The sequence below is a fragment of the Prionailurus bengalensis genome, chromosome A1, assembly GCF_016509475.1.
Source record: "Prionailurus bengalensis isolate Pbe53 chromosome A1, Fcat_Pben_1.1_paternal_pri, whole genome shotgun sequence".
In the NCBI taxonomy this organism is placed as follows: Eukaryota; Metazoa; Chordata; class Mammalia; order Carnivora; family Felidae; genus Prionailurus; species Prionailurus bengalensis.
Genome location: NC_057343.1, coordinates 117,172,606 through 117,190,163, shown reverse-complemented (window position 1 = coordinate 117,190,163; position 17,558 = coordinate 117,172,606). Strand labels below are relative to the sequence as shown.

General features: G+C 36.1%; 1 protein-coding gene and 1 non-coding gene across 6 annotated transcripts in view; one reads left to right on the top strand and one right to left on the bottom strand.

The window, feature by feature from the left end:
* The window catches only part of LOC122481197 (ankyrin repeat and KH domain-containing protein 1), a 130,632-nt gene that overhangs the window by 12,463 nt on the left and 100,611 nt on the right, over nucleotides 1-17,558 (bottom strand). For all 5 annotated transcript variants that reach the window (XM_043576432.1, XM_043576526.1, XM_043576608.1 and 2 more), the window contains 11 exons: nucleotides 15,183-15,328; nucleotides 14,921-15,032; nucleotides 13,329-13,474; nucleotides 12,668-12,810; nucleotides 11,698-11,911; nucleotides 9,506-9,681; nucleotides 9,128-9,290; nucleotides 6,811-6,906; nucleotides 6,213-6,329; nucleotides 2,387-2,561; nucleotides 262-718 (listed from right to left, as the gene is read on the bottom strand). In XM_043576432.1, the coding sequence (XP_043432367.1) occupies nucleotides 262-718; nucleotides 2,387-2,561; nucleotides 6,213-6,329; nucleotides 6,811-6,906; nucleotides 9,128-9,290; nucleotides 9,506-9,681; nucleotides 11,698-11,911; nucleotides 12,668-12,810; nucleotides 13,329-13,474; nucleotides 14,921-15,032; nucleotides 15,183-15,328 (1,945 nt within the window). The remainder of the gene's footprint in view (nucleotides 1-261; nucleotides 719-2,386; nucleotides 2,562-6,212; nucleotides 6,330-6,810; nucleotides 6,907-9,127; nucleotides 9,291-9,505; nucleotides 9,682-11,697; nucleotides 11,912-12,667; nucleotides 12,811-13,328; nucleotides 13,475-14,920; nucleotides 15,033-15,182; nucleotides 15,329-17,558) is intronic.
* Nucleotides 3,504-3,610, top strand: LOC122496554. The gene has a single exon (XR_006300855.1). It is a non-coding gene; the product is annotated as a U6 spliceosomal RNA (small nuclear RNA).

Sequence of the window (17,558 nt, the reverse complement as noted above, 5' to 3'; positions counted from 1 at the left end):
AAATGACACAGTTAAAATAAAATCAAGGTATGCTAACTTTTTCAGCTTCAAAATTGAATCATAAACATCTCTAAAAATCTCACTTCATAACGTGCACATGATTAGGATATTAGTGAATTTCAGGTTTGAATACTGCAGTCAGGCAATGTGGTAGCCTTACTTTGTGTAACGTAATTTGTGCTAAAAAATGTACTTTAAATTCTTGCGCCAGGCACGAGAAAGGAAAGGTGGATGGAGAGTGAACAAATCAGAAATATTTACCGTGTTTGAGTTTTGGAAGTGGCATTACTTGTCTTTTCTTCTTGGGAATGGAGAAGAAGTGACGGGTATCTCCTATCACTGGAGGAATTCACATCCATGGTGAAATTGAACTCTTGGCTTTTACCGCCGCTGCTACTCTCACTGTTGCAGTCTGTGCTGTCCAAGTTGTCGGAGTCACTATTCCCACCTGTACCACCACCTCTGGGTTCTCCGTTTATTTTATTTTTATCAGCTTTCTGCTGTGCCAAGGGTATGTGTTGTTCTGGTAATATTATATGTGCAGTGGGAGGGGTCTCCTTCGTTTTGTTCTTCTTATTTTTCCGATTGGTGCTGGGGGTCGTCACCACATTGGCCCTTTTTTTCCCAAATACGTTTGTAAATGTTGCAGATGTTGCAGAGATTCCAATGGTGGTGGTGGTGGTTGCACTAGGAGGGTCTATGGGAACTTCTTGCTCCACTGAAATTAGCAAAAGGATAAAAATCACACTGAGAGCACAGAACTCAGAACAAGTTGTGACAAGATACACATAATAATTCAGAGTAATTCACTTCCTTAAGTCATATTTTCCTTTCATCAGTATTCACTAGTAAATAAAGAAATCTTTATTGTTGTTAGAACAAAAATACTATATCATATTTTGATGTGTAACTTGGTATAAAACATTCACACTATAACATTCTTTTTTTTTTTAAGTTTTTATTTATTTATTTAAGTAATCTCTACACACAACGTGGGGCTCGAACTGATAGCCGTGAGATCAAGAGTTGCATGCTCTTCCGACTGAGTGAGCCAGGTGCCTCTTATACCATAACATTCTTTTTTTTTAAATATGAAATTTATTGTCAAATTGGTTTCCATACAACACCCAGTGCTCATCCCAACAGGTGCCCTCCTCAATGCCCATCACCCACCCTCCCCGCCCTCCCACCCCCCATCAACCCTCAGTTTGTTCTCAGTTTTTAAGAGTCTCTTATGTTTTGGCCCCCTCCTTCTCTAACCTCTTTGTTTTTTTTTCCTTCCCCTCCCCCATGTGTTCCTGTTAAGTTTCTCAGGATCCACATAAGAGTGAACACATATGGTATCTGTCTTTCTCTGTAGGACTTATTTCACTTAGCATAACGCTCTCCAGTTCCATCCATGTACCATAACATTCTTAGGATCTGAGGTGTTAGTCTCATGAGTTAACCAAAACTCACAATACAGTTTGAATTCAGGGAAATTTTTAGTCTGACTACTGTAGATAATGCTGCTGTAAACACTGGGGTGCATGGATCTCTTTGAATTAGTAGCTAGAGAATATTATGCTAAGTCACAGAAACACGAATACCATATGATTTCACTTATATGTGGAGTTTAAGAAACAAAACAAATGAGCATAGGGAAAAAAAGAGAGGCAAACCGAGAAACAGACTCTTAACTATAGAGAACAAACTGATGGTTACCAGAGGGGAGGTCGATGAGGGGAGGTGGTGGGGGGATGTGTTAAATGGGTGATGGGGATTAAAAAGTGCACTTGTTGTGATGAGCCCCAGGTAATGTGTGGACGTGTTCAATCACCAAATTGTATATCTGGAACTAATATTACACTGTATATTAACAAACGGGAATTTAATTAAAAATTTTAAATTCAGGGAAACTTTCACATATTATTTTAGAATTAGAATTCAAATAGAGAACAATTATTTGCCTATTACAAACACTACTAGAATGTACAAAAAACAACTCTGAGAATAATGAACCTGTATAGCTTTGGGCCCAAGTCTTAGCTCAAAATTTATTGAGGAACTGGATCTCTCCCCAGTTTCCAAATGGAGGAGGAAAGGGTAGGGAAGAACCTGAACAGAAGCTGGCAAATCTCTTTACTGTATTACATGTAGGACATACATGATGTTTTACAAAGGGACTTAAATTACAACTGAAACTTCAAATTACATGCTTGCCTTTACCCTTTCTGTGTCTATCACTTTACAATGTAAATTATTTAGAAATATTTACTATGAAAGCCAGTTGTCAATTCCAGATTAAAATAATGAATATCTAACTAGAATTAATTAGAGTAAAAAGTAATCAAAATGAAGTTGATGAACAGAATTTTATCATTAATTTGAAAAAGTCGTTTCTTACCATCTTCATCATTCTCCTCTTCATCTTCATCCTCTGGTAGTTCTGAATTCTCCTTAGGTTTGTTTTCCTCATCTTCTTCCTGTTTCCTTTTCTGCTCCTCTTTTTTCTTTTTTCTCTTTTCTTTCCTTTTTTCTCTTTTAGCTGCAAGAGCCTGCTTTCTGCTCTCCTCTCTTGACTGAAAATTAAGTGCAGGTGTATCATTTCACCAATAATACAATTATTTAAAATAAGGAATGGGTGGGGAACCCGGGTGGCTCCAACTCTTGATTTCAGCTCAGGTCATGATCTCATAGTTTGTGGATTGAGCCCCTGTGTCTGGGCTCATGCTGAAAGCACAGGGCCTGCTTGGGATTCTCTGTCTCCCCCTCTCTCTGCCCCTCCCTGGTTCATGCTCTTTCTCTCTCTCTGTCTCAAAATAAAGAAATGAACAGTAAAAAAATAAAATAAAATAAAGAATGGGTATTTATGCTTATGACATGAGGCTTCCCATGGATACCAGTGTTAAAACACATTTATAAGAGCACCAAAAAAAGAATATAGATAAGCTAGACGCCATCAAAGTTAAAAGTTTTTGTGCTTCAAAGGACCCATCAATAGAGTAGAAATACAACCCATAAAATGGGAAATTTTTTTTTTTGCAAATCATACATCTGGTAAGGGATTTGTATCAAGAATCTTACGACACAGTAATAAAGAGTCTTATGACTCTTATGACACAGTAATAAAAAGACAAATATAACTCAATTAAAAAATACACAAAGGACCTGAACAGACATTTTCCTAAAGAACATATGAGTAGCCAAAGCATATGAAGACAGTTGCTCAATATCTACTAGACATCAAGGAAAAGCAAATCAAAATCACAATAAGATACCCACTCCATACCCACTAGATGGCTATACTCAAAAAGACAGATAATACCAAATAGCGGTGAGGGTATGGAGACATTAAAACCTTCAAACACTTGCTGGTAGGAACATAAAATGGTGCAGCTGCTTTGGAAAACAATCTGGCAGCTCCTCAAATAGAATTACCACATGCTCTAGCAATGCCATTCCTAGATATACATATATACCCAAGAGAAATGAAAACACATTCATACAAAAACTGGAACACTGTGCTTGCTTTAGTAGCACATACACTAAAAACCCTCTAACAATACAAAGATGAGCATGGCCCCTGCGCAAGGATAGCATGCCAACTCATGAAGTGATCCATATTTAAAAAACAGAAAGAAAGAAAGAAAGAAAGAAAGAAAGAAAGAAAGAAAGAGAAAAACTTACATACCTATGTAGTAGAAACAACCTGAATATCCATCACCTAATGAATGGATATATGGGTGTGTATGTGTGCACGTGTGTGTGAGAGAGACAGAGAGGGAGAGAGTGGGAGGGAAAGAGAGAGAGTGTGCTAGAGAGAGACAGAGAGATGGGATATTATTTAGGAATAAAAAGAAATTAAGTATTGATATATGTGACAACATGGTTGAACCTTGAAAACATTATGAAGTGAAAGAAGCCAGTCTCAGAGGAACAGATACTGCATGATTCCATTTATGTGTAATGTCCAGAATAGGCAAATCCATAAAGGCAAAAAGCAGATTAGTGGTTACCTAGGATGGAGAGATTGAATAAAGTGAGTGACACTTAAAGGGTGTAGGGTTTCTTTCCAGGACAGTAAAAATATTCTAAAATTGGCTGTGGTGAAGAACGCACAACTCTGAATATGCTAAAAGCCACTGAATTGTACACTTTATTTATTTTAAAATATTTTTTCTATTTTAGTTTTTGAAGTAATCTTTGCACCCAACATGGGGCTTGAATTTATGACCTCAAGATCTAGAGTTGTATGCCTACTGACTGAGCTAGCCAGGCACACTTCAATCATACACTTTGTTTATTTATTTACTTATTTATTTATATATTAATGTTTATTTATTTGTTTTTGAGAGACAGAGAGAGAGAGAGGGAAAGAGAGAGAGAGCAGAGGAGGCGCAGGAAAAGAGGGACACAGAGAATCCCAAGCAGGCTCTGTGCTGTCAGCACAGAGCCGGATGCGGGGCTCAAACTCACGAGCTGTGAGATCATGAACTGAGCCGAAAACTGAGTTGGGACACTTAACTGATTGAGCCACCCAGGCACCCCTCAATTGTATACTTTAAATGGGTGAATTGTATGATAGATGAATTGAATGTACATGTATGCAGTATCTGTTTATTTGACTAAAATTCAGCTATCATGATCTTTATAAAATTCTAAAACATTTCACTTTAAAAATATTAACCAGAATCTATTGTAAAAATTATTTTTCTACCTTATAGAATTTTTTAAGCCACATACAGAATTCTGATCACTTTTAGATTTTGCTGTGATTAGTACTATAAAATGTCATTTTTTTCGGAAAGGAAAACATGGTAGTAAGTTGCCTAGCATCATGATGAGAGTTTGAAACACATCAAGTTATTCATTCTTCTATGGTAATCAGGTAAAGCATTTTCCTCAAAATTATAATTTATCATTTTGAGGCATAAATTGATTACTCTTTGATTTACCTAAATGAGAGGTTGGCAAACTATGGCCTGAATACCAAATCCAGTCTGCTATGTTTGATGGCCTAAAATCTAAGACTGACTTTGATATTTTAAACGGTTGAAACAAATAAAAAGACTATTTTGTGACACTTGAAAATTATACAAAATTCAAATTACAGTGTTTATAAATAAAGTTCTATTGGAACAAAGCCATGCTTGTTCATTTACCTATTGCCTATGGCTGCTTTTGTGCTCTGATGGCAGAGATGAGGACGTATGACAGACACCATATGGCCTGCAAAACCTAAAATATTTACTATTCGACATTTTATAGAAAAAGTTTGCCAATCCCCTACGTAAATGAGAAACGAGTGAAAGAAGACATTGCACATTTAGCTAAATACGGAATTTTATCACTCTGTTGGCATAAGAACAAACTGGCTACCTATTTAGGGAACTGCTGACCATATCCCTGAGAAGTTACACAAAAATCAAAATTATAGACATGAAAACTATCTTAGTAATCATCTAACTATGAACTTCACTTTATTTTAAAATGAATATAACTTTTTTTCCCTTCTGATCTTACCTGTAATCAACTTTATCATGGAGGTGCTAAATTTTAATTTTCTAATGATAAGACTTTAAGGTTTACACGTTTCCCCCTATTATCAGCAATGAATGTCCTTGTAAGTTCACATCTTCGAGCATTTGTCTAATTATTTACCTGAGGCTAAATTTCTGCAAGTGGAATAGCTGAATAAGGGTAACCACCCTTTTATTTGTGAAAGCATTTCCATTAATAGTCATAGCAATTTATACCATACAACAAAAATCATTCGCTAGAGTGCTAATCTATCCACACCTTTGCCATCAGTAGCTATTACCAAATCTTTTTAAGTTTTTTTTAAGGTGTATTCATTTTTCAGAGACAGACAGAGGCAAAGCGTGAGTGGGGGGAGGGGGGAGGGCAGAGAGAGAGGGAGACACAGAATCTGAAACAGGCTCCAGGCTCGAGCTGTCAGCACAGAGCCCGACGCGGGGCTCGAACTCACAAACCACGAGATCATGACCTGAGCTGAACTCAGACGCTTAACCGACTGAGCCACCCAGGCGTCCCTCAACAATTTCTTTTTTTTTTTTTTCTTTTTAAAAATTTACATCCAAATTAGTTAGCATATAGTGCAACAATGATTTCAGGAGTAGATTCCTTAGTGCTCCTCACACATTTAGCCCATCCTCCCTCCCACACCCCCTCAACAATTTCTAATAAGAAAAATTATTTTTCTTACTCACCTTTTCCAGATCAAGCTCTTTCAAAAGAATACTTGCATTCTTATTTGCTTCTGCAGCCTGTTGGTCTTTAGCCTTCACAATTGTCTCAACACACTGGTGACATTTTTTCAAGAGTTCCTACAGTGGAAAATGGAATAATATAAATATAGGAACATAGAAACAGGCCAAATAAAACTTAAGTTGATAAGCACACTGAAGTCCAGGGCATAAAGCCCAAACAACTGAAATTCGTTGAGCCAAATATAAGCAATCCTTTGAGTGTAGTCATGTATCAATCTTTCATGGAAAAAAAAAAAAAAAAAAAAAAAAGCACTATTTCTTAAAGTTTGTATTCTTAGAGAACTTTCTAATCAAGGTAACAGTCTAGTTATAAATTTTAGCTGCATTCACTGTAATTATAGTCCATAACAGGAAGGAATCCTCAAAATAATTTATCAAAATTATTATATCCATTCTTCATTTGCAAATAGAGAAACTAAAGCACAGACAGATGAGGTGATCGGTGTCACAGAGGACAAAACAAAGGTTGCTAATTGCACACTTTGGCATCTAATTCCACAAAGAACACAAATGTGTTTCAATGTTCTAGTGAACCTACCTTATCTGTAATTGTTGCTATGTATCGCATGCATTCAATATCAGAAGGGAACTGATTGACTTCCTTCACCAAATACTGAACAACTTTCACATGACCCTGTGAGAAGTACAACAAAAAATGCACAGAAGAATTCCTTGAAAATTTGCTCATATGCTTAAAAACCTAAGAGTAAAAGGTATAAAGATACTTCTAGATCATTTACTAAACTTAAAATTGAAATTATGAAAATAAAAACAACATGCCCAGGTATTTCTCCTAAATTTAACTTGGCATTTCCCATTGAAAATAGAAAAACTTTTGTAGAAAACAAGTGTTTCCTAGAATAAATGTATTAATAAAAATTGGCAGTGTGAAATGAACCTTTATTTAAAAAGGAAATAGGTCCTAAAACAGAGAGATGTTCTACCTTGCAAAATATTATTTTGGGTCCATCTTAGTTAAACAAGGTAGATTCTCACAATTATCTGAGACCCATGACTTGAATCTAGGGAAAATGTTTTCTAAATGCTATGATCAGAGGTGAATGATCTATAATTAATTCTAAGTATCATCTACCTCAATATAACCAAACTTGCATAGTTTTCCTTCCTACCAAGTTCTAAAACATCTTCCAGAATTAGTCTGATGGCGACAAAAATCAGAAAAGTCGTTGTCTCTAGGGCAGGAAATTCACTGAGAATGGGCATGATGGAACTTTCTAGGATTACAGAAGTATTTTATGAATTTATAGGGGTGTGGGTTACCCAGATGTATACAGTTATCAAAACTCATTAAACTATGCACCTTTGGTTTGCATATTTCACTATATGTAAATGATGCCTCAATTAAAAGGAAAGGGCAAAAATTTAAAGAATTACGTCTAGAAAATATTTTAATATTTAAAAAAAATTTAATTTATTATCAATTTGGTTTCCATACAACACCCAGTGCTCATCCCAACAAGTGCCCTCCCCAGTGCCCATTACCCACTTTCCTCTCTCCCCCACCCTTAAGATTTTTTTTAGAAGATTTTATTTTTTAAGTAATCTCTACACCAAACATGGAGCTCAAACATATAATCCTAGATTCAAGAGTCGCATGTTCCACTGACAGAGCCAGCCAGGCGCCCCTAAGATTTTTTTTGTAAGGCCTAAAACTTACACCATTCTCATTCAATAGCTATTTAGTGACTGCCTAATATGTGTTGGGCACTATGCTAAACAATGTGCATAAAGAGTGATATTCATAAAGCTTGGTCTTCCTGGATCTTCCAGTCTAACTGGTGAGATAAGCTTTAAAAAAGTAAATACATATTTGAATGCATAATTACAAATTGGTATAAGGAAAATAATAGGGTACTATAAAAAAGAGCAAGAGGACCTTTTCAGACTGAGTGCTAGGGAAGGACTCTCTAAGTGGTGACATATAAAATGGGAGCTGGGGCACCTGGGTGGCTCAGTCAGTTAAGCTTCCAACCCTTGATTTGGTGGCTCAGGTCATGATCTCACGGTTTGTGAGATTGAGCCCCTCAGTGGGCTCTGCACTGACACCACGGAGTCTGCTTGGGATTCTCTCTCTCTCTCTCTCTCTCTCTCTCTCTCTCTCTCTCTCTGCCCTTCCCCCATTTGCACTCATGCACGTGTACTCTCTCTCTCTCTCAAAATAAATGAATTAGCTTTAAAAAATAAGATAAAATAAAATAAAATAAAATAAAATAAAATAAAATAAAATAGGAGCTAAAAGATGAGCAGAAGTGAGCCAGTGAAGAGCAAGGGAGAGAAAACACATAGCAAAGGCCCTCTGGCAGTTAAAAATATAGTGCATTCTAGGCCAGCAGCTAAAGTGTAGTGAGCAAAGGTGAAGGGTAGCATAAATGACTGGTATGGGGATGTGGGCATGAACCACATCCTGCAGGGCTTTGTAAGCCATGGTAAGTGGTTTATACTTTATCATAATTGTAGTGGGAAAGCTTTAAAAAATATAGCAGACAAGCAAGCTTTAACATACATACGAGACACAGTAAGTTTTTATGAAAGAGACCATTCCTTTTTGTTCCTTTTTAGGTAGAGAAGACATTCACCCACATACTTAAATCTCGTGTTTTGCGTACAACACGACAAAACTAGTCAAGATGCCAAGTGTTTTACAAACAAAGTTGCTTATGGTGAGCTACCACGTAGCTCTTAGATTTGGCCACAAAGAGAGTGGAAAGATAGCAGTGATTTATGTATGGAAATGCAGTCTATTCTCCAAGAGCAATTCATTTTTCTCACATGGTTTCAACTTAGAATTAGTTAAAAATGATTGCATTTAGCTTTCTTCCCCCACATTAAATTACCTTGCGAAACGCTGACATAAGAGGTGTGATCTTCCGGTTATCTGCTGCATCCACATCGGCACCTGCTTGCACTAGCAATTGCACCACATCAAAGTGACCACCATTGGAGGCCAGCCAAAGTGGTGTGTTTCCCTTCTTGTTTCGAACATCAATATGGGCTCCCCTATAAAGTCAAAGAATGTTAGTATAGTTTGTATCCTATGAGAAGAGGGTGACTTTCTATTTCCTCTATTTGTCTTTTATCTTCTATAAAATAGCATACAAATAATCCATTCTTTAAAATGCCAATAAAGTAAAAACAATCTGATTAATTGTAAAGGTGCTGAAAAGTAAAAAGGATCACAAAAACTTCTATACGTAAATATAAAATTTACCCACCTATTAATCAGGAGCTCACAAAATTTGTAGTGACCTTTGTCTGCTGCTATTGTGAGAGCAGTATCTCTTGAGGAAGGCACAGGGGGGGCATTGACATCTGCTCCTTTATCAAGGAGAACTCTTCCAACCTCTGCATATCCTCCAGAAGCAGCTTCCATCAAGGGGGTAAGACCTGTCTGTTTAAACCAAAAATTTATGCAAGCAAATGAATACAATTATCTTAACAGACTAAAACAACTGACTTATAAGTGGATTCTATTTCTGATTTTCTCTCATTAAAGAACTAAGCAGTATTCAGCCTTCAATTTCACTAAACAACAAGTGAAAATTGTTGAATTGAGTTAGACATGCTGGAATGAACTCACTCATCCCAACTCATAAAAAAACAATTTCACAACTTCTATACTGTTATAAATTTATACATGAGACAGTAACTTCTCTGCACAATGAATACAGATAATGAAAAATGAATAAAAAGAAAATTAAATAAGGCACATCACTGTTCAATGGGAAAATTCTGTTGAATGTTTTTTTTAATTTTTTTATTTTTGAGAAAGACAGAATGTGAGTGGGGGAGGGGCAGAGAAAGAGGGAGACACAGAATTTGAACCAGGCTCCAGACTCTGAGCTGTCGGCACAGGGCCTGACGCAGGGTTCTAACTCATGAACTGTGAGATCATGACCTGAGCCAAAGTCGGACACTTAACTGTCTGAGCCACCCAGGCACCCTGGGAAAATTTTGTTTAAAATATCTAACTGAGAATGTTAGTTTGCTAAATAACTCTGGATAAATTCCTTTAATCCTATTCAAACTTGGGAAAAGTAGATTAAAATAGCACTTCTTAAATTTTATGCATAGGTGTCTTTTGCTCATTAGTTTTCAAAATATTTGCCAAGAGACATTTCCTACTGGTATCATTTCCAAAGTAATACGGGTTTCTCTAGGACATCTAATAGATAATTGGGCCACACTAAATACGCATAATACAAAAAGATAAACTGGATAGCAGGAAAGGCTCATTTTTCTTTGTGCTATGAAAAATTTAAGGAAAACTACACTCCCTAATTTCATAGATTAAAAAAATGTAAATGTTGCATTAAATTTTAAGAAACATAACTAATGCAGTTCAGAGAGAAAATATGAGAATTTCATTCAGATCTTTCAAATATGAAATGACTAAAAATTTGGCCATTCATTGTGTGATTATAATGAATTCTATATAAGCTACGCTTTTCTAGGGTTGTAAGTTCCTAATAATTCCAAGCATAACAATTAAAAACGCCAAGATACTAACTCCTTTCTAAATGCCAAACACTCATGAAATTGTCAGAATCTGTCACGATCAGATTAGATTTTAGCTGTCTTAATTTTATAATCCACGCAGTTCATGGGGCGCCTGGGTGGCGCAGTCGGTTAAGCGTTCGACTTCAGCCAGGTCACGATCTCGCGGTTCATGAGTTCCAGCCCCGCGTCGGGCTCTTGGCTGATGGCTCGGAGCCTGGAGCCTGTTTCCCATTCTGTGTCTCCCTCTCTCTGCCCCTCCCCCGCTCATGCTCTCTCTCTGTCCCAAAAATAAATAAACGTTGAAAAAAATATATATATAATCCATGCAGTTCTTTAAAAATCTACATTAAAGGACTCTATATGGGACACCTGGCTGGCTTAGTTGATAGAAAATACAACTCTTGATCTCAGGGTCGTGGGTTCAAGCCTAATGTTGGGAGTAGAACTTACCTAAGAAATTAAAAAAAAAGAACTCTACAAAATAATCTTAACACAAAATCTTATTACAGTCAAAAGTGCAAACTCGAAGATTCATAGAGGGCTACTCAAGGTTGAGGTTGGAAAACGTGCCGATTCTACTTTCTTCATTGTTCTTAACAAAAGTCACAAATGATGATATTGTGTCACTGACCACTGTATACAGCACAGTTCCCTGGTCCTGCTTTGGGTTGTCAGTTTTAACTTACAACAATTTAAAATAGCACATTCAATTTGAGTTGAAAAGCGATGTTTTTTTTTTAAGACTTTATTTTTAAGTAATCTCTACACCCAATGTGGGGCTTGAACTCAGAGCTCCAAAATCAAGAGTCCCACACTACACCAACTGAGCCAGTCCAGTGCCCCAAAATGCCACACTTTTTACACTAGAAATATACTAGAAGTAGTTGACAAGTTATAAAGTTCTTACCTTTGCCCTATGTTCAACATTGGCTTTTCGGTCCAGAAGCAAACTCACGACTTCTGCTCGGCCTTGAAAACAGGCCAAAGTAAGAGCCGTGTTCCGATTGGTCTCTATTTGGGCATTAATGTCTGAACCCATATCAAGCAGCAGTTTCACTGCAGGAACGTGTCCATTCATGGCAGCCAACATCAGGGGAGAAATACCCAGTTTACTCCCAGTCCTAAAGGGAGAAATGTGCTTAGAAAATTAGGTAATATGTTGCCTATTGCGTTTTAAAAAGCATAGAGAATATAAAAGATGAAAATGATTCAGTAAAAAGAAAGGTTTCTAACACCAGTGTAAATTTTATTTGTGTAGACTACTAATTAGGAATAGGAAAATCTATTTATTTATCTATAGATTAATATTATTTATTGTTTATTTATTTTGAGAGAGTGACAGCATGGGGGGGAGGGCAGAGAGAGAGAGAGAGAGAGGGAGAGAGAGAGTGTGTGTGAGAGAGAAGGAGAGAGAGAATCCCAAGCAGGATCCAAGCTATCAGCATAGAACCCAATGCAGGGCTCAAACTCATGAACCATGAGATCATGACCTGAGCTGAGAAGTCAGATGCTTTAACTGACTGAACCACCCAGGCACCCCGGAAAATTACACAATGTAAAAGATAACCCCTATTTAGAGGTTATAAATTTCCAACTACACATAATGAAGTACTTTCCGAAATGACACCTCTCTAAAAATAGCCATGTTAGCATTTTGAAGTAAGCTGTGATTACTTATAAGCACATTACAGTAATAATTGTTGGTCTTGTAACTTTAATACAATCTTTAAAAAAAATTTTCACTTTTTTAACTAAAAGTATACTTGATTTTAATACTATCTTAATTAAAAGTGGTATCTGTCCAGATATATAGAGGAAGACATTTAATCCCAATGTAGTAATGTACTAATCATGAATAATAAAATGAAGATACATACCTTGAATTAATCTCCGCCCCAGCATTAAGTAGAATCTTAATGATATTAACATATCCTCCAGATGCAGCTAGACTCAATGGTGTATAATCAGACACGTTCCTGTGTTCTTTATTTGCACCTCGAGCCAGCAGCAAGTCTACCACCTACAAAGTAAAATATAAAAAAACAAGTGTTCAACTTATAATGAAGGAAGCACAGAGAAATGGAACCTGTAACTTCCTTGCCTGAATATCTGGCATTTTAATTATGCCCTAGATATTCAAGTATCAGCAACTGGAGAAATGGATTAAACTTCGTATCAGGAATTTGGAGCTTTGAAATCCCAATTATATTACAATAACAAGATATTACTCTCTCTTTTTTTTGTTTTTAAAATGTTACTCTTCCTACTCGTCAATTGTTGAGTGACGAATTTGCATTTCATATGTGTTAGGGTTATGGTTCATTCAGCCCCCAATAAATGTAAGGATAAACAGAAATTTTTTTGCCTAAATGGCAAGAAACAGATTCTATGAAAGGTGATTCACTACTCCCATTAAACTTAGTATATGGAACATGTCAAAACACAGGCAAGTTTTATTCATGTAGCTAAATTACTTAGTATATGCATATTTAAAATATGAGCATAATGGTTACAAAGCGAAAATTAATATTAACACACCTCCTGACGTCCACCAGAACATGCTAATGAAAGTGGAGTATCCTTAGTTCGTTCAGATTGTGCTTCTATATCGCCACCTTTATCCAAAAGGATTTCAACAACTCCAACATGCCCTGCTGTTGCTGCCAGGATCAGTGGTGTGAAACCTAAAGGAGAAATAAAAATGTCAAATTTGTGTTTTTTGCTTATTGAACCATTGTTTTCAATTTTCTATTAAAATTTTTTTAAGTTTATTTATTTATTTGAGAGAGAGAGAGAGTGAGTAGGGGAGGGGCAGAGAGAGAGGGAAAGAGAGAAAATCCCAAGCAGGCTCCTGGCTGTTAGTGCAGAGCCCAATGCCGAGTTTGAACTCATGAACGGTGGGATCATGACATGAGCCAAAACCAAGAGTCGGACACTTAACCAACTGAGCCACCCAGGGGCCCCTCACTTTTCTATTATTTCAATAGAATAAGGTCATTAAGGTAGATAATTATAACCATTTAACAAACTGCTCTAAGCTCTCATTTGTTAGTGACAAAAACCCCAAAATACCTGATAAAAACTAAATGCTAAGTCAAACAAAACTACTAAAGTTTATACTCATAATGAGCTCTGGATGTTACACTTTTGGATTAAGAAGAAAGGCAACCATGGGGTGCCTGGGTGGCTCAGTCGGTTGAGCGTACGACTTCGGCTCAGGTCATGATCTCACGGTTTGTGAGTTTGAGCCCTGCGTCGGGCTCTGTGCTGACAGCTCAGAGCCCGGAGCTGCTTCAGATTCTGTGTCTCCCCCTCCCTCTGCCCCTCCCCCGCTTCGCTTGTGCTCTGTCTCTCTCTCTCTCAAAAATAAATAAACATTAAAAAAAAATTACAAAAAAAAAAAAAAAGGCAACCACAACTTGCTGTATTTCACTCATGATATACAGTCTTAATTAAAAAAAATTTTTGAGAATAATTTGGCTCTGTAAATGAACAAATCTGGATATACCTAATTGAAATATGCATATACACCTTTTAAAAATTTATTTATTTTCAGAGAGAGAGAGAGTGAGCGCACGCACGTGCACGCGCACACACACACGTGCAAGAGCAGGAGGGGCAGAGAGAAAGAGGGAGAGAGAGACAATCCCAAGCAGGCTTCACACTGTCAGACCAGAGTCCGATGCAGGACTCGAACCCACAAACCATGAGATCATGACCTAAGCTGAAATCAAGAGTCAGACACTTAACAGACTGAGCTGCTGCCCAGGTACCCCTGCTTCTCCATCTTTTCACTGAGATAGTTTAGGAACTACTTATTGATAATAAAAAAATAATTGTTTTTGGGGCGCCTGGGTGGCTCAGTCAGCTAAGCGTCCAACTTTGGCTCAGGTCATGTTCTCAAGGTTTGTGAGTCTGGGCCCCATATCAGGCTCGCTAATATCAGCCATGAGGCCTGCTTCAGATCTTCTTTCCCTCTCTCTCTCTCTCTGCCCCTCCCCTGCTCGCTCCCATTCTCTCTCTCAAAAATAAATATTAAAAAAATAACAATTATCTTCTAAACAGGCAGACACACACAAAAACACACACGAAAAAACTCTTAGGCTTTACTTCTGACTGACATGTCTTACCTTTTTTGTCTCTGTGCTCAATTTTAGCATCTCGTGCAATGAGTACAGACACAAGTTCTTCGTGGCCACCTGCACAAGCTAATGTCAATGCTGTGTCATGATTGCTCTCAGTCTAAAAGGAAAAAAGGTTGGTTTTTGTTTACAACGGGATTATCAATTGAAGAGCAAATAATTCTTATTTGTACAATGAATGTACAATAATTTTCTTTTCCAAAGAAAATCAGAATTTGCAAAATAAGTTTAAATAAAGCAATCTACTCACATGTGCATCAATGTCAACTGAAGGATACACAGGGGGCATAGACTGGGAAGCCACATTGCTTGGAGACTGTGAACAGGGTTCAGGTGTAAGACATTCTGTGGTCTGAGAGGAACTGTTTGAACCAGTGGGCACTCTGCTACTCACAGCTGAAAAACAATATTCACATTGCTGAATGCTACTTGAAAGAATGAAGTCATTTGTATACAGAAAAACACAAAAAACAGAAAATTTTATAGCAGGAATATAATGTAGTAGTCAAATCACAAGCTTTGGAGTCAAACGGACCTATGCTTAAATCCTAGTTCCACCACTTTCTGATTTCGGGCAAGTAATTTAACCTCGGAGAGTCTCAATTTTCCTCATATGTAAAATGAGGATGATAATAATAGTACCTGCCTTGAAATATTGTTGGAAACACCACTTGAGATGATGCAGGTAAAGTACTTATTAGCATGGTGCCCATTATTTAGTGAATATACAACAAATGATAGCCTTTTATGCTGTCAATAGGGAAAAAGTAGTTTCCAATAAGTAATAAATTTTGTATCTTAGTTTGTAAAAGGTAATTAGATAAAAACATCCTAAAGACAATACAAAAAAGGGGGGGGGGGGGGAGAATACATTAAAATATTTCTCACATAAATAGCAGAGAATATGTTTTAAAATTCAATATTTACTTTGAAAATTTGCTAAAATGCATCAATGTCTGAAAATAAAACTATTCTTAAAATGAACATTGGAACTTTTATTAGAGATATCAGTCTGGTGTTTGAAAACTGAGTTAACTTACATTCTATCTTTATGTCTCTGCATATTGCTTATGTTTCTTAAGAGATAGTGTTAACCCCACAGAGGGAGAAATGGGACCTATTCAGAGGGATGTTATGAGTTGTCTGCTAGGTAAGGAACAAAAAACATTTAAAACACACAGTGTTTGGCACATGTTAAGTGCTCAATAAATGTAAGTATCAGATATTTTATAGGACTTTCAGTACTATTGTTCACTGTATTGAAAAATATAAACATTACTACTCACTTAAGAAAATACTCAGAAAAAAAAATATAACCATTAATAATATGAAAAAAAAAAAAAGACAAAGCTTCAGTGATAACAATAACCTTCTCTTACCTAGACCAAAAATCAAAAACACAGGTCTCAACAGAAAATGTAATCATTTCACATGCTGGAGAATGTTTAGTCTCTAGAATTTTGATATGACTGGATCCTAATCAAGGATACCATTCACAAGAAAAAATGACTAAGTTTAGTATACTACTTCTTAAATAACTTGCAAACCTAAGATGTTCTGATATATTTCTACATGATCTGTCCCGCTCTTCTCCCCACCAATATATATAAAATTGTCTTGGCCATATGAATTTCTATAGCTTCTATCACGGTTACGAATAGGAATAATTATTATGTATTTTTGTTTCACATATAAGAATGTGCACAATGGAAACAAAGTTTAATAAACAATTTTTTTGTCATCAATGAATTAAAAGCAGATAGTATTTTGCTATACCTCCTCAAAACAGCAGATACGTTTGGAAAACAGCTCTAGAAAATAAGACACTAAAGAGTAATATGTAGCTTCTCTGTAATAATAAGCTTATAACAGTAGTCTCATAATTATCCACATATACCTTACTAACATAACTACTTTTTTTTATCATTATTAATGTTGTCTATCCATGTTATCTCCTTTTGTTATTATGAAAAACAGATACTTAAATTTTTTAAATAACTGATTAGAGCACTATGTCAGATGTGATACAAAAAAGACTTCTTCACAGAGATGGTTTTTAAAAAATACTTTTGTGCATTTAACAGCTCTATTACCAAAAATGTGTTGTTATATCAGCTATCATACATTTTTGTACAATATTATCCTAGAAACATTTTTTCCTCTTTGCAATAATGACAATCAGAAACATTCCACAAAAGTGACTTTAATAGGATTAATTACATACGAAAAGTAATGAAGACTAGAAAGTAGCAAGATTTAAAAAGGTACATGTGGAATAAAGGTTTTATTAACATAAAATTACACCAGGACTATTACATTTTCATAAACCCTAAAACGTTTCCTACCTCTGAATGAAATGTCTCTGAAAATGACTAATACAGATTGCTGCCACAAAAGTCACTATACAATTCAAATTAAATTTATGCACTATCCTAAAATGGGGTGATAGAAGAACTAACTGCAATATTCTACTTAATTCTTTATGAAATTTAACATGGTTTTGTAGGCAATATGGAAGATAATAATAAACTTTACTATATAAAAATCTCAGATACTACGGGTACATAAACTATGCTGTGAGAGTTTAGAAAATTAAATTACCATAATCTGTTTTATATAATAGTAA